We start from the raw sequence: 26,057 nt of genomic DNA, 5'->3' as shown, positions 1-26,057 counted from the left end.
TCTTTTCCACAAGGAAGTACCTGGAATAGAATCCCTGCCCTTCCTGCCCGGGTGGCACAGGCTCCTCGACCGCATTGGTGCTGAGAAGGGCGGAGAGTTCCTCTGCAAGTACCTGCTTGTGATGGGAGCTGAAGGATTGGGCTCCCGGTGGGCAATTTGGTGGAGTGGAGACCAAATTCAAGGTGTAGCCAAACCGCACTATTTGGAGAACCCACTGGTCGGAGGTTATAAGAGGCCACCTTTGGTGAAAAACTTTCAACCTCCCCCCGACCGGCAGGCCGTCCGGCACGGATACTTTGATGGCGGCTATGTTCCCATGGATCCAGTCAAAAGCCCGTCCCCGGCTTTTGCTGTGGAGGCGCAGGGGGCTGCTTAGGCGCACGCTGTTGACGGGAACGAGCGCACTGGGGCTGTCCCTGTACCTGAGGAGGCCTTCGGGCCAGCTGGGTGTACTTACGCTTGCTGTAGGCATAGGGTGCAGCCTGCCGGGCCCGAGAAAAACGTCCACCTGCTGAGGTGGATGCTGAAGGCGCCCGGTGGGAGAGCTTGTCGAGAGCGGTTTCCCGCTGGTGTAGTTGGTCCACCAAATGCTGGACCTCGCCGAAAATGTTATCCCCCCGGCAAGGGACATCCGCCAGCCGCTGCTGGGTACGGTTGTCCAGGTCAGAGGCACGCAGCCAGGAGAGTCTGCGCATCACTATACCTTGGGCCGCAGCTCGAGATGCCACATCACAGGTGTCATAGATACCCCTAGACAGGAACTTTCTGCACGCCTTCAGCTGCCTGACCACCTCCTGAAATGACCTGGACTGCTCCGGAGGGAGCTTGTCGACCAGGTCCGCCAGTTGCCGCACATTATTCCGCATGTGGATGCTCGTGTAGAGCTGGTATGATTGGATGCGGGTCACGAGCATGGAAGATTGGTAGGCCTTCCTCCCAAACGAGTCCAGAGTGCGAGACTCTCGCACAGGGGGCGCCGAGGCGGTATCCCTCAACTCCGTGCTCTCTTGAGAGCAGAGTCCACGACCGCCGAGTCATGAGGCAATTGAGGCCGCATCAACTCTGGGTCTGAGTGGATTCTGTATTGGGACTCCGCTTTCTTGGGGATGGTGGGATTAGATAGTGGCTTCAACCAGTTCCGAAGCAGTGTCTCCTTAAGGACATTATGCAGCGGTACCGTGGAAGACTCTCTAGGTGGCGATGGATAGTCGAGGACTTCGAGCATCTCTGCCCTCGGCTCATCCACAGTAATCACTGGGAAGGGAATGCTGATAGACATATCCCTGACAAAGGAGGCAAAGGAGAGGCTCTCAGGAGGAGAGAGCTTCCTCTCCGGTGAAGGAGTGGGGTCAGAGTGAAGGCCCACAGACTCCTCTGAGGAGAAATATCTGGGGTCCTCCTCCTCCCCCCATGAGGCCTCCTCCTTGGTGTCAGACATGAGCTCTCTCAGCTCAGACCGCAACCGGGCCCATCTCGACTGCGAGGAACCACGTCCTCGATGATGGCGTCGAGCAGTGGACTCCCGCACTGGTGGGGACGAAGCTCCCGCCATCGACGTGGACTCCACCTGAGTGGCGGTTGACACCGGTGCCGCAAGCGGCGTCGGAGGCCTCATCATCGGGCCAGAGCCCAATGGCATCGGGGGCAAAGCACCCCCGGTGCCGGTAGAGCCTGGCGCATCAGCCCTTCCAGGATCCCGGGAAGGATGGCTCGGAGGCACTCGTCTAGGCCCGCTGTCGAGAAAAGGCAGAGGGGCCGGTGTGGGTGCCGGTGCTGGAAACTGCTCGGGTCCAGGAGACTGTACCGAGATACCCGCGGACCGGCGCAGCGACACCTCTTCGACTGAGGGGGAACGCTCCTCCCGGCACTGCCGCTTCCTAGGTGTTGAGTCGTCCCTCGATGTCCCGGAGCTGCCAGTCCCGTGCGTCGTGGGCAACCGATGACGGTGCTTCTTGGCTTTCTTTCGATGCCCGTCATCGGCGCTCCACGGAAGGGACGAGGAGGAGGAGGAGGAGGAGGAGGTGGAGCCCCCCCCCCCCCCCAGCCACAAGGTATCGGATCCGACAGGGTTCGGTCCTGATGGCCCTGAGCAGCGGGAGTGGCCGGGGTAGACTGCCCGCGTGGCCACTCACCACCGCCGTCGCCGGCAGGCCGGCGGGCCAAGGGTACCTGTGGCTCCTGGGGTCGATGCCATAGTCGGCGTCGACGCTGTCGACTTCGGTACTGTCGAGGTCGACGTCGAAGGGCCAGTGCAAGTTCCAAAAAGACGGTCCCGCAGAACTTGCCTCGCCACCTGCGTCCGCTTCCTTAAGCCAAGACACAAGGGGCACTGGAGACACCAAGCGTGAGTATCGGTCTGCGAGATCTGCCGGCCGCACCGACCACACTTCTTGAATCTGCTCGGGACCTTCGAGGACATCGATGGAAAAATTGCGTCGGCGAAGTCAAAATTGTCGATGGTGGCGGTGAAAAGCCCTCGCAACTAAGAAAAGAAAAGATAACGCGAACGCGTACACTAATAAAGAAAAACCGCGGGCTAGGCCGCAATCCAGTTTCCGGGGCTGACTAAGAGAGGGACGTGAAAACGTCTCTCTCCAGCGTGGAAAGGAAAAAAACTGAGCGGGAACGGTCGCGTATGGACGGGAAGACGGCCGCGCAAGCGCGGTGGGCGTGCCCTACGTGCGGGACCTCCCGCAAAGTTTTCTTCCGGTTGGAGGGGGCTGTCGTGGACGTCAGCCCAGTCATGAGAACAAGCAGCCTGCTTGTCCTCGGAGAAACTCTCTTTAGTGGAATCTTTCCTGGAAGCAAGACTCGGGAGACAACCTCTGACAGACCCAAGGAGGCAAAGTCTACGCTCTCAACATCCAGGCCGTGGGAGCCAGGGACCGGAGGTTGGGATGCAGAAGCGCCCCCTCATTCTGAGTGATGAGGGCTGGAAAACACTCCAATCTCCACGGTTCTTCCTAAGACAACTCCAGAAGAAGAGGGAACCAGATCTGACGGAGCCAAAAAGGAGCAATCAGAATCATGGTCCTGCGGTCTTGCTTGAGTTTCAGCAAAGTCTTCCCCACCAAAGGTATGGGAGGATATGCATACAGGAGGCCCTTGCCCCAATGTAGGAGAAAGGCATCCGACGCTAGCCTGCCGTGGGCCTGAAGACTGGAACAGAACTGAGGGACTTTGTGATTTGTCTGAGTGGCAAAAAGGTCCACCGAGGGGGTGCCCCACGCTCGGAAGATCTTGCGTACCACGCCCGAGCTGAGCAACCACTCGTGAGGTTGCATTATCTTGCTCAATCTGTTGGCCAGACTGTTGTTTACACCCGCCAGATAGGTGGCTTAGAGAAACATGCCGTGCCAGCAAGCCCAAAGCCACTTCTGAACGGCTTCCTGACACAGGGAGCGTGATCCGGTGCCCCTCTGCTTGTTTATGTAGTACATGGCAACCTGATTGTCTGTCTGAATTTGAATGATTTGATTGGACAGCCAATCTCTGAAAGCCTTTAGCGCGTTCCAGACCGCTCTCAACTCCAGTAGGTTGATCTGAAGACCGGTTTTCTGGAGGGACCAAACTCCTTGAGTGTGGAGCCCATCGACATGAGCTCCCCATCCCAGCTGAGGAATTTGAAAGGGACGTCCCACGGTCAAATTGGATCGAATTGTCCACCAACAGAGGGAATTGAGAAACTCTGTGGACAGCTGGATAACATCCTCTAGATCCCCCGCAGCCTGATACCACTGGGAAGCTAGGGTCCATTGAGCTGATCTCATGTGAAGGCGGGCCATGGGAGTCACATGAACTGTGGAGGCCATATGACCCAGCAATCTCAACATCTGCCGAGTTGTGATCTGCTGAGACGCTCTGACCCAAGAAACGAGGGAAAGAAGATTGTCTGCCCTCGCTTCGGGGAGGTAGGCCTGAGCCGCCTTTGAGTCCAGCAGAGCTCCTATGAATTCTAGTTGTTGAACTGGAAGAAGATGGGACTTTGGGTAATTTATAACAAACCCGAGTAGCTCCAGGAGTTGAATAGTCATCTGCATGGACTGCCGAGCTCCTGCCTCGGAAGTGCTCTTCACCAGCCAATCATCGAGATAAGGGAAGACATGCACTCCCAGCTTGCGTAGAGACTCTGCCACTACCGCCAGGCATTTGGTGAATACCCGGGGCGCGGAGTCGAGACCAAAGGGAAGTACACAATATTGAAAGTACTGTGTTCCCAGACGGAATTCAAAGATACTGCCTGTGAGCTGGCAGTATCAGAATATGTATATAAGCATCCTTCAACTCCAGAGAGCATAGCCAATCGTTTCCCTGAATCATGGGAAGAAGGGTGCCCAGGGAACGCATCCTGAACTTTTCTCGAATTAGATATTTGTTCAGGGCCCTTAGGTCTAGGATGGGACGCATCCCCCCGTTTTCTTTTGCACAAGGAAGCACCTGGAATAGAATCCCAGCCCTTCTTGCCCCGGTGGAAAGGGCTCGACCGCATTGGCGCTGAGAAGGGTGGAGAGTTACTCTGCAAGTACCTGCCTGTGCTGGAAGCTGAAGGACTGAGCTCCCAGTGGACAATTTGGAGGTTTGGACATCAAATTGAGGGAGTATCCTAGCCGGACTATTTGGAGAACCCACTGATCAGAGGTTACAAGAGGCCACCGCTGGTGAAAAAATTTCAACCTCCCTCCGACCGGTAGATCGTCCAGCACAGACACTTTAAAAGTCGGCTATGCTCACCTGGAGGCAGTCAAAAGCCCGTCCCTTGCTTTTGCTGGGGAGCTGCAGGGGCCTGTTGAGGCGCACGCTGTTGACGTGAACGAGCGCACTGGGGTTTAGCCTGAGCAGGCTGGCGGGAAGGAGGATTGTACCTGCACTTATTGTAAGCGTAGGGAGCATTCCTCTGACCCCCGTAAAAACGTCTACCTGAAGAGGTAGATGCTGAAGGCGTCCGGTGGGAGAGCTTGTCGAGTGCGGTTTCCCGCTGATGGAGCTGTTCTACCACCTGCTCGACCTTCTCGCCAAAAATATTATCCCCCCAGCAAGGAGCGTCTGCAATCCGCTGATGGACTTGATTCTGCAGATCAGAGGCACGCAGCCATGAGAGTCTGCGCATCACTATACCTTGAGCAGCGGCACCTAGACGCATCATCAAAAGTGTCATAAGCACCCCTGGACAGGAATTTACGACACGCCTTCAGCTGCCTGACCACCTCCTGAAAAGGCTTGGCCAGGTCCGAAAGGAGCTGATCTACTACTACTACTACTACTATTTAGCATTTATATAGTAGATGACGGCAGAAAAAGACCTGCACGGTCCATCCAGTCTGCCCAACAAGATAACTCATATGTGCTAATTTTGTGTATACCCTACTTTGATTTGTACCTGTGTTCTTCAGGGCACAGACTGTATAAGTCTGCCCAGCACTATCCCCGCCTCCCAACCACCAGCTCTGGCACAGACCGTATAAGTCTGCCCTGCACTATCCCTGCCTCCCAACCACTTTTAGCATTTATATAGCGCTACAAAGCGTAAGCAGCGCTGCACAAACATAGAAGACAGTCCCTGCTCAAAGAGCTTACAATCTAATAGACAAAAATAATTATGCTGCATATGGATGCTCGTGTAGAGCTCGTAGGACTGGATGTTGGCCACGAGCATAGAGGAATGATAGGCCTTCCTCCCAAAAGAGTCCAGAGTTCTAGACTCCCACCCCGGGGGTGCCAAGGCGTAATCCCTAGAACTCTTGGCTCTCCTGAGAGCGGAATCCACAATCCCAGAGTCATGAGGCAACTGGGTCTTCATCAACTCCGGGTCCCCGTGAATCCGGTACTAGGACTCGACTTTTTTATGGATGGTGGGATTAGTTAATGGTTTCATCCAGTTCGCCATCAATGTCTGCTTAAGGACATTATGTAGGGGAACTGTGGATGACTCCTTAGGTGGTGAAGGATAGTCCAGGACCTCGAACATCTCAGCCCTGGGCTCATCCTCAGTGACCACTGGGAAGGGAATGGCCATAGACATTTCCTGGACAAAAGACGAGAAAGACAAACTCTCGGGGGGATAAAGCTTTCTCTCCGATGAAGGAGTAGGATCAGAAGGAAGACCACAAGACTCCTCATCCGAGAAATATCTTGGGTCCTCCTCTGCCTCCCTCAAGGCCTCTCCCTCGGTATCAGACACGATCTCTTTGACCGCAGTCTGAAGCCGGGCTCGTCTCGAAGTCAAGGAGCGATGTCCTCGATGACGGTGTCAAGAAGTGGACTCTCGTGCTAACAGCGATGAAGCTCCCTCCATCGACGGGGAAACCACTTGGGTGGCAGCCGACGCCGGCACTGCAAACGGCGCCGATGCCGAAGGCCGCACCACGGACGGGGAGCCAGCTGCCACATCCATCGACGGTACCGTAGGCGCAAGCACCGCAGGTACAAGAGCAGACGATCACAGCAGCCTTTCCAGGATCCCTGGAAGAATGGCTTTGAGGTGCTCGTCAAGAGTGGCTGTAGAGAAAGGCTGGGAAGTTGGTGCAGGAGTCGAAGCCTGAATCTGCTGAGGAGGCGGAGGCAGTACCGGGCTGTCCGGAGAAGTGCGCATCGACACCTCCCGAATGGAGGGTGAGCAATCCTCCCAGCGTCGACGCTTCACAGGTGCCAAATCCTTCGGCGTCACGGAGCTCTCGGTACCGTGATGGGAGGGTGACCGGTACTGACGAGGAAGACGTGGAATCCAAACGTCTCCTTGGGGTTGGGTCCGAAGAGGGTCGGTCCCCATGGACCTGCACCGCAGAAGCCCTCGAGGTAGGTGGAGACCCACAAGATGGCCCACTGCTGCCAGCGTGAGATGGTCTCTGGACAGCCATTACCTGCACTCCGGACGTCGATGCACTCTCCGGTGCTGACATCGACACCGCCGATCTCGGTACTGCTGCCAACGTCGAAGAACCAGGTGAAGCGTGGAACAGGCGCTTCCACTGAGCTAATCTCGACGCTTGAGTCCACTTTTTAAGACCGCGGCACAAAGTACAAGCGTCGGGACGATGACTCACCCCAAGACACTGAATACACAAAGCATGTGGATCAGTGACCGAGATTGCCCGGCTGCACCGAGTGCACTTCTTGAAGCCGCTGGCGATCTTCAATGACATTGACGGAAAAATCGCGGTGGCGAAATCAAAAGACGTGATGGCGTCAAAAAAGGGGAAAAAACAAAATCCCGTATGGGCGGCTAACAGGGCCGCACATGAAACGAAAACAAAAAAACTTCTGACAAACTGGAAAAGGACAGAAAGTCGTCTAACTCTTTTTTTTTTTTTTTAAAAGAACAAGCGAGCGTACTCGCAAAAAACAAAGCACAAAAGAAAAACGCAAAAAATTGCAAGGGGCTCTCTCCTGAGGCGCAGAGCGACCGTAAAACAGCCGCCCTGACATCGGAAAAAAGAGACTGAGGGGCATGTTCGTGTGACGGGCAGGAAGATGGCCGTGCATGCGTGGTGCACGCACTCATGCGCACGAGGGCTCTAGCAAATTTTGTTGCTAGGAAGAATTCCGGACCTGGGGCTGCCGTCGGACATCAACCCATCAGTGAGAACAAGCAGCTTGCTTGTCCTCGGAGAAATGGGAATGACAAATGACATTTGCAGATAACACAAAATGATCCAAAGTTGTTAAACACATATGGACTGTGAAAAATTTCGGGAAGGTCTTAGGAAAATTGGAAGACTGGGCATCCAAACGGCACATGAAATTTAATGTGGACAAATGCAAGGTGATGCACATTATGATTTGGATTATTCTTCCCAGTTACTCAATGCTAAGGTCCACCTTAGGAGTCAGCCAGTGTGCAGCAGCAGCAGCGGCCAAAAAAAGCAAACAGGATGCTAGGAATTATTAGTAAAGAGATAGAAAATAAAACCAAGAATATTATAATGCCTCTGTATCGCTCCATGGTGTGAACTGACTTTGAGTATTGCGTTCAATTCTGATCGCCGTATCTCAAAAAAGATATAGCAGAATTAGAAAAGGTTCAATGAGTGAGGAAAATGATAAAGGGGATGGAACTCCTCTCATATGAAGAAAGAAAAAAAGAGTTTAGGGCTCTTCAGCTTAGAAAAGAGATAGCAGAGGGGGGATATGATTGAGATCTACAAAATCCTAAGTGGTGTAGAACGGGTAAAGGTGAATCAATTTTTTACTCTTTCAAAAACTACAAAGACTAGGAGACACTCAATGAAGTTACATGGAAATGCTTTTAAAACCAATAAGAGGAAATATTTTTTTCACTCAATGAATAGTTAAGCTCTGGAACTCATTGCCAGAGGATGTGATAACAGCAGTTGGTGTAGCTGGGTTTGAAGGTTTGGACAAGTTCCTGGAGAAAGTCCATAGTCTGCTATTTAGAAAGACATAGGGGAAGCCACTGCTTGACCTGGGATCAGTAGCATGGAATGTTGCTACTATTTGGGTTAAAGCTGTACTGAATAGCATTTTACTATTCGGCCAAATATGAATAATGGGAATTGAGGTTTAACATAACAAACAATAAAAGAAGCAACATGAAATCAAAGATTTATTTCAGTAGGATTTAGCACAGTAGAGCCCCGGATTATTCGTATTCAAATTTAAATCACTATTCAGTCGAATATGAATAATATATTTGGAGCCAAATAGAATCCTAATATTTAGTTCAGCACTAAGTGTTTCTGCCAGGTATTTGTGACCTGGATTAGCCACTGTTGGAAACAGGATAGTGGGTAGACGGACTATTGGTCTGACCCAGTACAGCTATTCTTATGTTCTTATTCTGTCTAAGTACTGAGAATTGGCGATATTTAGCTACTCTCAGTATAGCAATAGGAGCCAGCTTTTCAAAATGATTGGGGGTACTAAACCCAATGGAAATGCACCCTTACTTGGGCATAGTCAAGGAGTTTGTTCAGTATTAGGGGTGCTCAAGCACACACAGCTGGCTCCTATGCGTATAGCTATGTAGATTAATATGGACGTTCAGCTGCTATATATATAACTATGCAGTTTAATATGGCCACTACCCACGCAGCATGTAACAGTCACCGCTGTCCACATATATTCAGCAATGCTCACTATCTGGATAGTGGTACTAAGTGTGTATGTAGTACATTAAAATGCGGTGACTGACATTTTTAAAATATGCTGCCCATTGCAGCAGAATACTGACCTGAGTGTTGGCTATCTGAGGGGGGGGGGGGGGGGGGGGGGGGGGGGGTTGCAGAGATCTTAATCATGTCCCTAGACTTTAATACTGTATGATTTTTACAATTTATTGTAAATTTATATTTTATTGAATACATTTTTTAAGTTTTATCCTGAGCTGGTCTGTACTGTGCAATTTTTTTATATGGTTATTAAATGCGAATACAAATTGTGATTTATTTTCTACTGTCATGCACTGAAAAAGCAGAAATAAACCTGTAAATTAAACTGCGATATATCTTAAAGTTTTACAGATATAGTGAGTAATCCAAAAATACAAGCTTTCTGTGAAGTTCTTTGAGACAAGTCACTTCTGAAGTGACTTGCTAAACAACAGATAAGTATCACTAATTTAAGCTGCAATAGAAGTTGTGTCCAAAAGCTGAAATAGTATAAATACCTCTAGAAGCCTAACATCCAGCCGTTTGAGGATCTCGGGATTGTCAAACTGTGCATTGGTTGCTCTCACAGCTGTTTCAAGGATTCCTGTTAGATTATGCTGATACAATGTGGTGGCGGGTCGAGCAAGCTCTGGCCTGGAAGACATGAATTAAACTCTTTTTGGAAATATCACTGTAATATAAAACTTACATTCATGAAATCTTTTTAATTTTCTAATATATCAAAGAATTACCAAAATATGTAAGATATACACTTGATCTTGAGTTGCTGCTGGACATATTAATCCACCTATAGACCTAGGGTGGATTTCATTTTATATTTAAATATTGAAAAAGGATATCTGCAATAATGCATGCATGAAAAATTGTAAAGCCATTTACCTAGTAAATGGGCCCAGCTCTAAGCTACTCTACCCATCTAAAAAGTATACGCCTATTTCCACAGCATGCATGCATTTAGCCAGATGAGTTACTATCAGGGAGGCAAGAGGATAGGGTATAGAAACAATTTTTGTCCAAACTGCAGGTACTTTTGACCTGTACAATCTGTAGGCAATTTTCAAAGAAAAATTAACCACACAGAGGCGTATTTTCAAAGCACTTAGACTTACAAAGTTCCACAGGTTACTATCCTGCTTATAATCGAAAGAGAAAAACGCCTATATTGCGACCCAAATCGGGAGATGTGCGTCTTTCTCCCATGGGTGCCCAAATCGGTATAATCGAAAGCCGATTTTGGAAGTTTCCAACTGCAATCCGTCGTGAAAACGGGTAAAGTTGACGGGGGCGTGTCGGAGGTATGGTGAAGGCGGAACTGGGGCGTGGTTATCGGCCGAGGAGAGATGGGCGTCTTTAGCAGATAATCGAAAAAAAAGGCGTTTTTACCGCAATTTTGGGTCACTTTTTTTGGACCCTTTTTTTTCACGAACAGGTCCCAAAAAAGTGCCCCAACTGACCAGATGACCACTGGAGGGAATCGGGGATGACCTCCCCGACTCCCCAGTGGTCACTAACCCCCTCCCACCAAAAAACCCCCACTTTAAAAACTTTTTTTCCAGCCTCTATGCCAGCCTCAAATGCCGTACCCACTTCCATGACAGCAGAATGTGTTCTATCCTGTGACAGCCTTTCCCTGGTTCTGATGTGGTTCTCGGGTGAGTGTGACACCTTTTCTGTTATGCGCACTGCAGAGTCACATCAGCAATGCATTGTGGTGGGTGTAGGGTATTGGGCTCCGTGATTCCACTAGCTTGTGGCAAATGCTCACGATGTTGATAGTTGGTAGGCTCTACTCCCATGGTGCTTTTCCCCCTGCTTACTGGGTCAGAGTGTGCCCTGTTTTGTTTCCGGTAGTCCATGAGGTAGTGGCCATTTTTGTAAGCCAGTTTTAGATCCCTTTCATGTGTTAGCCACGTTACAGAACTTAGTTCTTACCTTGAATGTGGCTGAAAGAGGGTATTGTGCACCATTCTGCCAACTCTGACCTACTGCTAATCTCAGTACCAGGGAGACTCTTTGCCAGTGGGGCACAACCTCTGATCTGCAGTTAACTGTGAATAAGCGTGCTTATTCCAATAAAGGACGTTTTCGGAGAGATTAGTCTTCAGGTATCAACTGGTGTGCCAATGTTATATAGCAGCAACAAGTCCTAGAGGCCTGCGTGTATGCAGGTCCCTGGAGCACTTTTAGTGGGTACCGCAGTGCACTTCAGCCAGGTGGACCCAGGCCCATCCCCCCTACCTGTAACACTTGTGCTGGTAAATGGGAGGCCTCCAAAACCCACTGTAACCACATGTAGGTGCCCCCTTCACCCTTAAGAGCTATGGTAGTGTTGTACATTTGTGGGTAGTGGGTTTTGGGGGAGGGGGGTTGGGGGCTCAGCACCCGTGGTAAGGGAGCTATGCATGTGGGAGCGTTGTCTGAAGTCCACCGCACTGACCTCTAGGGTGCTCAGTTGGTGTCCTGGCATGTCAGGGGGGCGAGTGAACTACGAATTGAGGCCCCTCCCATGACCAAATGGCTCGGATTAGGACGTTTTTGAGCTGGGCGCTTTTAGTTTCCATTATTGCTAAAAAAACAAACGTCCAGCTGAAAAACGTCCATTTTTACGAAAATACGATCTGTCCCACCTCTTCACATACCCGTTTTCGGACATAGACGCCCATGGAGATAGGTGTTAGTGTTCGATTATGCCACTCTATGGAACTTTGTAAGGCTAAGTGCTTTGAAAATGAGCCCCATAGTTTCCATTTGAAAATTTACTAAAAGGTTGACTGGTAAAAAATATCCATTCCTCTACAACTGCACAGGATGATCTAAACTGCCCTCTGAATATTATTAGTTATGAACAGCAAAAAAATAAAAAGGTGATGCTGCTGCACAACAAAAATGGTTAAATATGTTAATGCTCTACAAGGTACTCCTGGGAGAATCTGTGTAATTAATAAATGCAAAATTTAAGCAGAATCCCTCACCTACACTGAATTTAATTGAGAACCAGGTGACAGCAAAAACATCAGTACACAGGAGGGGGGAGAGAATTGTTTTGCTAGTGCAGTAGAGAAAGGAGGAAGATATTCAAGTTGATACTCTGTTTACCCTCAGTCAGCTGCATTTGCTTCTCCACCACAACTAGGTAGCTTGCCCCCCCTTAACTTGACTTAAAAGCAAAAAACAACTGATCAGGCAGGCAACAACCCTACTGTCACTGCAATCATTTTGTCCAATCCTCCTCCCACCATTTCAGTGCTTGTGTGCTCACTGGTGCAGCTCAGAGTTGATCCTGAAGCTGTGCAGCAGACTTTGATCCTGGGGAACTGGGTTTGATTCCCACTGCAGCTCCATTGCCCCAGGTAAAGATAAGTTACTGCACATACTATGTAAACTGCTTTGAATGTAGTTGCAAAAACCACAGAAAGGCGGTATATCGTCACATTTCTCTTTCCCTACCCTTCAGAGTTTTGGGGATATGTTTCTCAAACAGTGCCAGACCCTCCAGGAGAAAAAGTAGCATACAAGAAGTTGTGTTATGTTGCTCAGGTGGGGGGAAGTAAGGAAAGAGGTGGAGTTCAATCAGTGGAGAGAGGAGGAGATAACATGGTTGAAATAGCTTTGGGGGGGGGGGGGGGGGGGGGGGGGGGGATCTAAACCTGGGCAAAAAAGAGCTGTAGAGGGTGGGGGGTCAAACCCAAGAGAGGGAAAGGAGAATGAGAAAGAGCATGGAGTATAGTCTGGGACGGGAAAAAGAGCAAGTGAGCTGGGAGGTAGTCAAGCCTGAGTCAGGGAGAAAGATTTTGGGAAAGAGATGGAGAGAAAGAGAGCCCAGGGGCGAAGAGGGGGTTCAGGACTGGACTAAAGAAATGTACTTTTACAGTACTCCTGAATGATTTCTGCACAAATATGTTTAAATTATGTGCATTTGTGTAATAGTAGTTATGTTGAAATGAAATATACGAATATTAAGAACCATGGGGTCAATACCCACATCAGTAAGCAACTTGTAAACCACTCATAGCTGCAAGCTGAACTAATCCTGGATATTCAATGCCCAGGCATGTGGGCTCCCAGGACTGAATACCTGGGTACGTGTGTGGACCTAGAAATTAACTGATATTCAGATCGGTGCCTAGTTAACTTGGAGTATAAAGTTAGGACAGCTTTACCCAATTAGCAAACCGAACATCACTGCTCACAGGCTAATTTGTGGCTCTGCTCAAACTCCACCCCTGAACCACCACTAACCTTAAGGAATTGCTGGTTAGCGGAGATATTCAGTGGCCCTGCCTGTTAAAGCCCTTTGGATAATCAAGCCCCATGATTATATTGTGCAAATTAATGCAAAATATTGCAGAATTTTAAAAAGTTGGGGAGCAGAAATAATGCTTTTGTAGGAGTGGATCACTGAACGCTGGATACTACTGGACCAACAGAACAACCTCAAGCTCTGTGCATACTGATGGACTTTACCTTGTGCATACTACCTCTGCCTCTGCCTTTTTGGGCATATTCCATACTTGAATGTATTGGACATTTAAGTTCTCTTGTACTGTGCCTTAACCACAACTTGTCAGTTTGCGCTGCCTTGCTGCCTATTAGTGTAAGACAGAATGCAGGTGCATTAGATATACAGCTTGTAACAGTAGTAGCAAGGCTTGCACACAAAGACCAGCTTGCACGTAGGCGTCACATGAATAGATGGCCTTGGAGGGTGTTGACACCCCCACCCTGCATCTCTGAGTCTAACGAATCTTATCTCCTGTGCTAGAAAGGAGCATTGTGTGTGTGTAGAAGAAGATGCTAAGTTTCGTTTCCCTTGCCAGTATCATTTCAGTATTATGACGTGTGTATGTACTGTGAACTACAAATGTGTACTGTAAGAACTACAAATGTTTACTGCGCATGTCCACTGTGATGTATAAGGGGCCTAATGCGCAGGCCCAGCAGGGAAGTATAAATGTAAGTGTCAGATGATTTGTGACACACAGTATCCTGAGAAAACTCAGTGCTGTTCATTGCTAGCAATAAAGCTGCATTGCTTTGGAACCAATTTGCCTTTTGTCTCCTGATTCACTTAGCCTGTTTCACTTTAGTACTAAATTTCCCCAGAAGTAATCAACTATCACAGAGGGTAACAGGGCACTCTTAAAAAAGCAAAATTTGCAAAGTGTTCAGGTTTTGTCCATAAACAACAAGATAAATCAAGACGCACATGTGACATCTGACAGCACAGGAATGAAGTAGCTTTCTGAGAGGTCAGAAACTATTAATATATGCTTCTGAACAACTGTGTTTCTGAAGTACCACCTCAGAGGCTGATGAAGAAAGCTACCATGGGCTGAAGGGCGCAGTTAATAACAAACTGGCCCAAATTTCCACCTGGATATCTGACCATAGACTTGCTTCAAAATTTGGGCTGTACATTTAACACGTTAATAACGCGGAATGTTTCTGGGTCCGGCAGAGCCAGTGGAAGCATGCAGAGGGGAATGTCCCCGCACTTGTCTTTCACTTGCTGCCGCTACAGACACAGTGAAAAGAGAAGAATGGGATTGATGCACAAGCTCCAGAGACCATCTAAAATGAGTAAGCCAGTGGGACGGGGAGAGGACAGGGAGGCAAGATGGGGCAAAGCTGGATACGGGAGCCGGGGGAAAAGACTGGGCAACTCAGGATATGGAGGATGAGGAAAGACAGGGCAACAGAGGATATGGGGATGAGGTGAGATGGGGCAGTGCACACTATGGGGGAGTGAAGAGAGACAGAGCACTGCACACTATGGGGAGGGGAAAAGATGGGGCAATGCAGGATATAGGGGAGACAAGGCACTAATAGATGGTTGAGAGAGAGGGAGAGAAAAGTGGGGCAGTGAGGGATGATGGTTAGGGTTTTGGTAGTGGTGGAGGGGAAAGGAGGAGTGATGGTAGATGGTTTGGGATAGGACTGAGAGACCGAGTAATGTTCAATAGTGATGGTGTACAAGGGAAGAGATGGGTGATACTGAACAGTGGGGGAAGAGAGACAGAGCGGTGATGCTGGATGGTGAGAGGAAAGAGAGAGATGGATCAATGGTGGATGATGGAGAGAGAGGAGCAATGCTGGATGGTTGGGCAAAGAGGGAAAAGAGGGAGAGAAAGGGGTGATGCTGGATTGCAGGTGAAGAGAGGGATAGATGTGGAAATGGGGGATGAAAGAAAGAAAAAAGAAAGGGAGATGGTGGATATGAACAGAAGGTAGGTGAAGGGAAGAGAGGGGAAATGCACATATATGGCAGGGAAAGGAAGAGAAGAGAGAAGGAAGGATTTGCAGCCCATGAATGGAGGGAAAGGGAAGAGCTGGAAACTAGATAGACATGAGAAGGATGAAGAAAATAGATGTGAAAGATGGATATATGGTGGGGAGTGAAGAAGAAAGGAGGAGAGAAAAGATATAATGAATGGACAGGAGGTCTTGGAAACAGAGTTCAGAGCACAGAGACAGGGAAGCAGAACCGGAGATAGGGAACAAAATGATCTGAAAAATAAAATCACCAGACCACAAAGGTAACAAAAATGATTTTATTTTCAATTTAGAAATTGAAACTTGTCAGTTCTGAGAATTTTCTTCTTGTTGTCTACATTTTGTACAGAACAGGAGAAAATGTGACGGAGGATACTGTACACGATTATGCGCAATCAAAATTTTTAATTGCGATTAATCGTGTGGGTTTTGCACGGCAAACAGCCCTATTCAAAATCCTTCTAAATCAAAGGCCCTCCCCTCTTTACCACCCACGTGCTCAAGACCCTATATCAACCGCCTATACTAAACAACAATTTGATCCCACTAGCCAGCACCACACATATCCTTGGAGTTATTCTCAACACAGATTTCACTTTCCGTCCCCAAATTGATAAGGTCATCCGTCGCTCCTTCTACAAACTCCATCTGCTGCTCCCCAGTATCTTACCACACTCGTCCTTCCCTACACCCCTTCCCGTGCACTCCGCTCCATGGATAAATCCTTCTTATCTGTTCCCTTCTCCACTACTGCCAACTCCAGACTTCGTGCCTTCTGTCTCGCTGCACCCTATGCCTGGAATAAACTTCCTGAGCCCCTACGTCTTGCCCCATCCTTGGCCACCTTTAAATCTAGACTGAAAGCCCACCTCTTTAACATTGCTTTTGACTCGTAACCACTTGTAACCACTCGCCTCCACCTACCCTCCTCTCTTCCTTCCCGTTCACATTAATTGATTTGATTTGCTTACTTTATTTATTTTTTGTCTATTAGATTGTAAGCTCTTTGAGCAGGGACTGTCTTTCTTCTATGTTTGTGCAGCGCTGCGTACGCCTTGTAGCGCTATAGAAATGCTAAATAGTAGTAGTAGTAGTAAAGTCAATACAGTCTATGCTCCAATCTTCAGCTCTCAGTATACTTGTCCATTCACTTATCTCACAGATAGACTACTGAAATTAATGCTTTTGTACAATGAGAGTTAAAGATCTCCAATGTCTACAATTAATTCAAAACACCGCTTAGACTCATAGATAAAATTGGTAAATATAAGCATATTACACCACACCTAAAAACAACCCACTGGCTCCCGTTCAGCATAGAATTACCTACAAACTACTCCTGTTAGTTTTCAAGATACTCATTACAGAAGAACCCCCCCCCCCCCCCCCAACCTCGCGTGCCATCTTACTCACTACTTCCCTGCTTGTACCTTTTAGTCTCTTAATCAGAGTCGTTTATATATGCCTACTCACAAGGAAATTATTCACAAACATACAAGCGATTCAGTCTTCTCAGTGCAAGGCCCCCTCAGCATCTTTGCCTGCAGACATCCCTTGACAGATTTAAGAGATTTGAAAACTTTTTTATTCAAGGATGCTTTCCTCTTATGACTTTGCCTCCCATTGCCCCTCTCATCCCGAGGAACAGCTGAATTGCACCAGCGCAGCCTCGTGCTGCCCCTCTCCAGCTTTCCTATCATTTATTGTAGTTTTGCCCTCATCCTTCACTGTGATATATTGTGTTTCAGTGCACTCCTCTTTCCTTACTATCTAGTGTGTAAGCCGCCTAGAATGCATGTCCATTGAGTGGGATAGAAAATGTGAATAAACTTGAAACTTGAAGTCTACTGTTTGTTTCTTTCCGCAGGATGCAAGAAGAGTCCCAGCACTGGCATTAATTCACTTGTGCAGTAGACATCAGCGCACATCATATTAAAATGTATAGTAAGGCGGCTTTTTAGTAGTCTGCAGCAAAATAATAATAATTATTAATATTATTTGTTACATTTGTATCCCATCATACCTTTTTTGCAGGCTCAATGTGGCTTACATATAACTGTTAACGGTATTAGCCGATTCCGGTCTGAACAAATACATAATATGAATGAATACAAAGTGAAGTACATGTATGGTAGGTACAGTTGGGGGGAACTTAGGGAGGGAAAGGGGGAAGAAGAGTCCAATAATGTCCGTTACGGTCTTTGGTTACATTGTGTTGCAAGTGTCCAGGTATTTTTATGTTGGGTTGGTGGGGTATGCTCTTCTGAACAGGTCTGTCTTTAGTGCTTTCTGAAAATTTAGGTGGTCGGGAGTAGTTTTTACTGCTTTTGGTAATGCGTTCCATAGTTGTGCGCTTAGGTAGGAAAAGCTGGATGCATAGGTGGATTTGTATTTGAGACCTTTGCTGCTTGGGTAGTGGAGGTATAGGTATGATCGTGCAGATTTTGTGGTGCTTCTGGTTGGCAGGTCAATAAGGTCTGTCATGTATCCCAGTGCCTCGCCATAGATGATTTTATGGACAATTGTGCAGATTTTGAAAGTGATCTTTCATTGGTAGCCAATGCAGTTTTTCTCGGAGTAGTTTGGCGCTGTCCAAAACGTGTTTTTCCAAATACAAGTCTGGCTGCTGAGTTTTGGGCGGTCTGGAGTTTCTTTATGATTTGATCCTTGCATCCCGCATAGATTCCTTTACAGTAATCTACGTGGCTTAGTACCACTGACTGTACCATGTTACAAAATATTTCCCTCGGGAAGAATGGTTTCAGGCGTTTGAGTTTCCATATTGAGAAAAACATTTTCTTTAAGGTGGAATTCACTTGGGTCTCTAGTGATAAGTTATGGTCGATTGTTACTCCGAGAATTTTCAGACTGTTTGAGATAGGAAGGGTGTATCCTGGGGTGTTAATGTTTGTGGGTTTGTATGTATTGTACTGGGATGAGATGATGAGACAGTGTATTTTTTCAGTGTTCAGTTTTAGTTGGAATGCATTTGCCCATGAGTTCATGATGTTTAGGCTTAGCTTGATTTCATTAGTGATTTCTGACAGATCATGTTTGAAGGGGATGTATAATGTAACGCCATCAGCGTAGATAAATGGGTTAAGGCCTTGGGTGGATAAGGTCTTGGCTAGTGGAGTCATCATGAGGTTGAAAAGGATCAGTGATAGTGGAGATCCTTACGGTACTCCGCAGCCTGGTTTCCACAGTGAAGATATGTTTGTTTTTGATTTCACTTGATATGTTCTTGTGGTTAGGAAACCCTTAATCCAATTGAGTGCTACCACTGATTCCGAAGTAATCTAGGAGTCTTAGCAATATGTTATGGTTAACCATGTTGAACGCACTTGACATGTCAAATTGAAGGAGGAGAATGCTCTTGCCTATTGCTATTTCCTGCTTGAATTTGTTTAGGGGAGTGAGTAGTGCTGTTTCGGTGCTGTGTAGGGGTCGAAATCCTGATTGTGACTCATGTAATATAGTGAATTTGTGTATGCAGTCATTGAGTTGTTTGGTCACCAGTTCTTCCATTAGTTTGACTACTAATGGGATAGATGCTACTCGGCGGTAGTTGGTAATGTTGTTCATTTTTTTCTTGGTGTCTTTTGGTATTGGGGTGTGCAGGATGTTGCCTTTTTCTTTAGGGTAGATACCCTGTTGAAGCATGAAGTTTAAGTGGGATGTGAGATCTATTATGAAGCAGTGGGGGGCTGATCGTATTAGGTAGCTGGGGCAGGTGTCCAGTTGACAATGGCTGTTGGAGTATTTTTTTATCGCTTGCGTAACTGTCGGTGCTGAGGAGGGCAAAATTGGACCATATTCGGTCGGTGGGGTATTCGCCAGGGGTTGGGTCTACACTATTAATGAAGTTTTCTATGTCCATATTGTACTGAGGTAGAGTTTTGCGTAGGTTTACAATTTTTTCATTGAAATATTTAGCAAGGTCATCTGCAGATGGAATGTCAGTGTTGGTTGTGGTGACCGGCGTTATGTCTAGTAGTTTGTCCACGAAATGGTATAGTTTCTTCGTGTTTTTGTAGTCCAGCCCAATTTTAGTTTTGTAGTACAACCTTTTGGTCTGTCTTATTGCGTATTTGTATTTCCTTTATAGTTGTTTCTATGCGTTAAGTATGTGTTCATCTTTTGGTTTTTTCCATGCGCGTTCCAGTTTCCTAGATTGTGTTTTTAGTTTTTTCAGTTCTTCATTGAACCACGATGTCGAGTTGTGTCTAAGTGAAGTTCTTATTTGTAAGGGTGCTATTTCGTCTAGTATATGTCTGCATCTTTTGTCCCATTCTGAGAGGTAGTATATGGATTTCGATTGGGCTGTCCAGTTGTTGCTGTATATCTGTTGCCAGAAAGTAACCGGGTCTATTTGGCCTCTCATGGTATAAGTTGTGTGTTCTCGTGTGTGGAGAGAGCCCCTTTTTCGCCATTTTAGGGATAGGTTTAGCTTGTAATGGTCAGTCCATGGTGTTTCTGCCCATCTAGTTTGTGTTATGGTTAGGTTCTGATCAGTAGACAGTTTATATGAGATGAGGTCAAGTGTGTGGCCCTTTGCGTGGGCTGTTTGCATGTGTGGCCATGTAAGGTTACATAGATGAAGGAAGTCCTTGCAATCTCGTGCATTGGTAGAGTTTGGGTCTTCAAGGTGAAGGTTAATGTCTCCTAATACTAGTGTATTGGAATTAGATACACATGTATTTGAAACGAAGTCCATGAAGTCCGCCTGGCTTTTCCAGTTACATGGTGGTCTGTAGAACAGGACGCAATTTAGGTGGTCGAGCAGGGTTTTATGCTGGATTCTGATTGAGGCTATTTCGAGGTGGGTTGTTTTAGATTCCGCAGTGGTTTCAATCGTGAGGTGAGATCGGTAGATGAGTGCTATGCCCCCTCCTCTTTTTTCTTTTCTGGTCCAGTGAGTGATTTTGTATCCTGGAGGACATAGGTTTAAGATGTGCGCTGATGTCTACAGTGCCAGGCATGATGCAAAAATAAATAAATAAAAATGCCGCCAAGTCTGAGGCAGCGTACAAGAAGGGACTGAGACCAACCCAGTAACTACATGTATTGCCACCCCCCACCAAACATGACCCCACCTGACCACTAATCCCTTCCACTCCACATGACAAAATAGCCAACCTCTCTCCCCTTCACACCGACAATCCCTGGTAGCCTAGCAGCTTTGGACTTCCACAAAATTAAAAACATTAAAAACACCCCCGATAGTCTATTGTCTGTCCTTCCCCTCAAGATCTGTTCCACACATTTAAAAGACCGGGTAGACAGGAGCGATGCCCACCTGCCCCCATTGCCGCCATGATCCAAAATGGCAGCCCGACACCTAGTGGTGTGCTGAAATGCACTGCTAAGGTATTACATTCACTGCAATGCCTTACATTTTTACTATGGCAGAACCCTTAAAATAATTTTTCATTCATCCAGGAACCCTCAATTTATATAAACATATGTTCATACAAATAGATTTTACAATCTAATTTCTTCAGGAACCCCTGAAGACAGTTTGAGGAACCCTAGGGTTCCACAGAATCCAGTTTGGGAATCACCACTTCATTTGGTAGACTGGCCCTTACGATGGATCATCGTGACACCAGAGGCAAGAGCGAGTGGGCATCACTCCTGCCTGTCCAGTCTCTAGGGATTTTTTTTCATGCTGTTTTGGGAGGTGGAGAGGGTCATGAACCACTAAGCTAATAGGGATAGGGACTGTCACTATCGAGGGGCGGAGGCGTTACCTTTCAGCTATCTTAGGTTGGGTCATGTCATGTCAAGGGGGGAGGGGAAATCTGGTAAAGTGAAGTCAAGGGGGTGGGGGGCCTCTAAGAACAGGGCCAATGCAGACTAGCATCTTTTGTTTTTGGTTTTTTTTAATGTCCTCCTGTCAGTGCATGAGCCAATCACCACTCACAAAGACAGGTAGAGTAATATTTTGCAATAAGCTAAACTGTAGGGCCGCATTTTTAATACGGCAGTAATTTCCTTCCTCACTGAATATTACATTTTGCAGGCAATTTTTTTTACAGAAAGCTTATGGTAGAAGCCACACAGTCAGTGGCCCTAAAGCGTACGTTTGTGCATCGACCTCTCAGTTAGTACACAGCTTTGAGTTAACTGTCGGAGAGGTGGGAGGGACCGTATGCTTGATTTATCCTGCTGTCTGCAAAGAACACCTGTGACAGAGAAGCAAAATGACTTACCCAAACATCTAGCTGCTTCTGAGCTGAAGGTTGTGATGGGGTGTGTTAACACCAGAAGGAGTAGACAATATCTAGGAAGTAACTATGCTATGATTTTAGTTTTGAGCAGCCCAGATTATATGGGCTTTGTGGGAGAGGTGATGAAATTATGCAAAAGGTTCTTTAAAACTGCCTACCCTCCTGTACTCTCTTCTATGGGGTTAAATGAAAAGTAATGCCTTCTCTTCCATAATTCACCAACGATGGCACCACTGACACAAGAGAATGACACAGGGACAAAGTCTGTCCCCGTCCCAGTGTGTTTTGTCTCTGTCCCCACCCCATCCCCGCAGGTTCTGTCTCTAGCCCCATCCCATCCCCGCAGGCCCTGTCTCCATCCCCGCCCTGTCCCCACAGGTTCTGTCCACGTCTCACCCTCGTGGGCTTTGTCCTCATCTGCAGAAGCCTCAAAGACTTATGATTTTATATTTAAATCTTTTTATTAAAGTTGCTGTGCAACTGTCATGTATAAATTACAAAAAGAAAACAATAACAACAAGCAGCTATAATTACCCCACCACCACCACCCTCTACCCTTCCAAATCCAACAATAGTTGACTTCTCCTACCCCAAGGAATCACTATCCACCCTGTTAAAATGTTCAGAGGTACAAAATACAACCCATTCAGTATGCTCTAGAGGGGAGAAATATTCCCTATGAAGAACTGTTATGATTTTTAATCTGTGGATGAATAAGTAGTCATCAACAATCTCAGGATTCAGTCTAACTCTCCTGTCTTCTACAGTCCTTCCTGCAATAGAAGATGTCTTCTTAGAAGATGTGCAGGTAGCAGGATGTACAGGATCCCCCATGCAAAGTTTGCTAGATATGGCCCGTATGTTTGCTTGTTTTTCAAAAAAATCAAAATATCACAGTCTGCAAAACTCAAGCATAAATAAAAGTCCAGTTCATTAACAGGCTTCAAAGTAGAAAATGACACAGGGACAAAGTTTGTCCCCATCCCCACAGGTTCTGTCCCCATCCCCACCTCATCCACGTGGGATCTGTCCCTGTCCCCGCCCCTGTGGGATCTGTTCCTGCCCCATCCCTGTGGGCTCTGTCCCCATCGCTACAATGGGTGCCCATCCCTGTGTCATTCTCTATCTACATATGTTCACTTCTTTGAAATCTCTTCTTTCAGCTAAACGAGAACCATCTGTGTGAAGAGGCTGTTTGCCATTTCTTGTGAAATGGAAGCATGCAGTAATCACTCATCAGTTTCATGATAGAATTTCTGACAATGGAGTCCCTCCAACTGAAATTCACCACCACATGCAGATTGTTTATGGTGATGACTGTTGATGCATCCCTGGCAAAAAAAACCCCAATTGTTACATCTGTAGACCGGGAAGGGCTGACTTGTGTGATCAAAAGCAAAGTGGATGACCTGTGACAGCAACGGACAAGTCTCACTCAAGAAAGGTTGACAAACTCATAAAGGACAACCGGATGATCACTCAAAGCATTATATTTCAACCTTGAAAACTTTGAAAGAACGACTGAGAAGAGTTTGAAAGCCCAAGAAGGAAATTTTCTTGCAATATGATAACGCTAAGTCTCACACAGCATGAAACACCAGAGACAATTGTGAAGATGGGTCTCAATCTTACTCCGTTTGCCATATAGCCCAGACTTAGTACCATGAGATTTCCATCTTTTTTCCAAAATTAAAGGAATACCTTTGAGGGCATCTGTTTGTCACGAAATGCCTAGCTACCCGCCTATGGTTACACTGTGGCCACTGAGGGTCTATCCCTAGCACAGCTCAGGCCTGCCTGCATCTGCCGCTTATGTTCTACACTAGCACCCTTCTCCCACCGACTGGGTCACAACTGCCTCTGGGTGAGTCTCTTGCACTCAAATTATCCCCAGTGATTTCTAGGTTACTGGGGCCACACTCCCAGTGGTCCCACAGTTCCCAGGAAGCACTCACAGACCCAACACACAAACCACCAAGATTCTTTACCAATCCAGACAGCGAGGAAATAAACTAAATATTGTTTACTGTCTTTTAAATATCGAACAGTGGAACAAAATAGTGCAATCAGCAAACAACAACAGGTAACTGAAATAAGGATCAATTATAATACTAACTAAACATTTGCATACTTCCTAGAAAGTACCTGGAGAGATCAGGACATATAATTCATTGAGCCTCAGCAAAGAGATCTGTCTCTCTTTTCTCCTGGGCTAAGACTGAAGCAACAGCCAGCAACAACTGCTGGGTAATTTCAAACTCCAGGCCAATCAGAGCCCAGTCAACAAGTTTTAAAAGTATACTGCTCACAGTACTGTAGATTCACTTCTTCACTAAAGTGAAACTAAAAGGGGATATGCACTTTTCTGTTAACAGCTTTAACATAAAACATGCACCACCTGCTGGCCAAACTAGAGAAATGCACTTGAAGAGTTAATAAAGGCAATTTTACAGTTTTAAAACACCATTCTGTCACACTATTCAACTTGAATAAAGAGGTGGAAAGCAATGTAAGCAACTGGTTGAAGAAACAAGATGTGTAATTCTTTTGTGATGGCTTTCAAAAACTTGTCCATTGTTGACAGAAATGTGTGGCAAATGGTGGTAACTATGTAGAAAAGCAAATACATGTAATAAAAGAGCAAGTTTTCTATTACTAAAGAAAAACAGCATACAACTATACTCCAATAAGGCTGCACAGGATACCAATTGGCTCAGCTCATGTTAGAAGAAGAAACACTTTAAATCTAACCCCAATTAGAAGAAAATATAAACGCTTTAAAGTCTTAGAAAGCAACAGCTTTTGCAAAAGCGAACCCTCAAGAAGATGTGATCCTCTCGGCTCTAGAGCAAAAGTCTGCCAAAAGAATCGGGTGGGGAGCAAGAATGAAAGCAAGATTAAGTCCTTTCCAGAGAGTTTCTCAAGAGACAGCAAAGAAGCAAGTGTGTATGTGTGTTTGCCCCTGAGCCACACACTATATCCTTCAGTTCCATGGCTGGACAAATGGTCTTTGCACCATTTGTCATTGGTGTCATTTAAGTCCATCACACCGACACAGCCAATCCAAGCAAGTCCTTCTCACATGGACCACAGAGAAACCATGTCCATGACATTTTTATGATGAACCTACTGGAATGCCATGTTTTGGTTTAAGTAGATGCTTTCTAGAGATAATGTCCATCTGGCAGCTATTCCTTAGTTGGACAGAACCACTCTGTGTTGAGGAATAAACATGAGAGCACAGTGTCTTCATTCACCTTTGTCCCAGATACCAGGGCTCCAGCAGGAAACATCATATATAGAAATCCATCTTGACTGATGAATTTGGTTCTGCACTACACACTAAATACAGGCTCTATAGACCTCACAGTGTGTCCAAACAGTGGACTCCCCAGCCTCTGAAACTAGCACCTGTGGTTACCGCAACCCAATCCAGCAGGTCTAAAGGAACCCCCTCAAGAGGTGACATGAAACCAACCACCGCCACTCTAGCTGACTCCAAAGTGCTACTGACAGGGGAAGTTAAATTGAACAGGTGAGACTTTAGGGATCACCGGGTCAGAAGAGACTGCTGCAGAGGCCACATATGTGCTCTCGCTTATGGACCATCCTCCAGGGTCGCAGCTATGGCCCAGAGCAACTACAGGTAGTCCCAAGCTCTCATCATAGGCCTGGAGCTGAAATCAAAGCTTGCTCGCTCAGGTCTGTGGAAGTAAGACTAACTCTAGATGGGTACTGAATCAAACTCCCAGATACTCAAGGACCTGAGCTGGTTCCAAAAGAGGAAATCTAGCTGAGCTGGGAAACTTTTACAATAAAGAATGGCTGATAACATCTCCTGGTTGTCCTTCCTTTTTTTATGGCGATCTCTGCTTTTTTGGTGTGTTCAAAGAGACTCTTGGCAAAATTTACCAACCAGTCAATGTTCTGCAGGAAAGAGACCACATGAGCCACTGCCTCTGGGCTTCCTGCTCCAAATCAGCCTGAATCAGCCAATTGTTGAAGTAGGGGTGCACTCTGATCCTATATTTGTAAATAAACACCTTAGCTACAACCATTGCCTTGGTAAAGGTTCAAGGAGCAGAGGCAAGCCAAACTGAAGTGCTATGAACTGAAAGCGCTCCCCAAGGATACAAAACTGCAGAAAGTGATTGTGAGTGGCCCCACTGGCAAAGTAGAAGTACACTTCTAAAATATCAAGTGAGACCAGAGACTCCTCACGACACATCACCAAGATAACCAAGCGAAGAGGCTCCATCCAGAAATACAGGACCCTGAAGAAAGAACTGGGCCTGTTAAGGCCCCAGAATTGGCCAAATATATCCCTCTTTCTTGGGGACAAAATAAATAGAATAACGGCCATGCCCATACTCCTGTGGTGGCACTGACTCCACAGCTCCCAGGACAAGCAGATGACTCAAGGACT

General features: G+C 46.8%; 1 protein-coding gene across 1 annotated transcript in view; it reads right to left on the bottom strand.

Moving 5' to 3' along the window:
• The window catches only part of TUBGCP3 (tubulin gamma complex associated protein 3), a gene marked incomplete in the record, with an annotated part of 536,537 nt that overhangs the window by 71,859 nt on the left and 438,621 nt on the right, over positions 1–26,057 (bottom strand). The window contains 1 exon segment of the mRNA XM_030201534.1: positions 9,623–9,751. Within this exon segment, the coding sequence (XP_030057394.1) occupies positions 9,623–9,751 (129 nt within the window).

The sequence above is a fragment of the Microcaecilia unicolor genome, chromosome 4 (assembly GCF_901765095.1).
Source record: "Microcaecilia unicolor chromosome 4, aMicUni1.1, whole genome shotgun sequence".
Classification (NCBI taxonomy): domain Eukaryota; kingdom Metazoa; phylum Chordata; class Amphibia; order Gymnophiona; family Siphonopidae; genus Microcaecilia; species Microcaecilia unicolor.
Note: the sequence above shows the minus strand (reverse complement) of the source record. Positions and strands in the feature narration are given on the sequence as shown.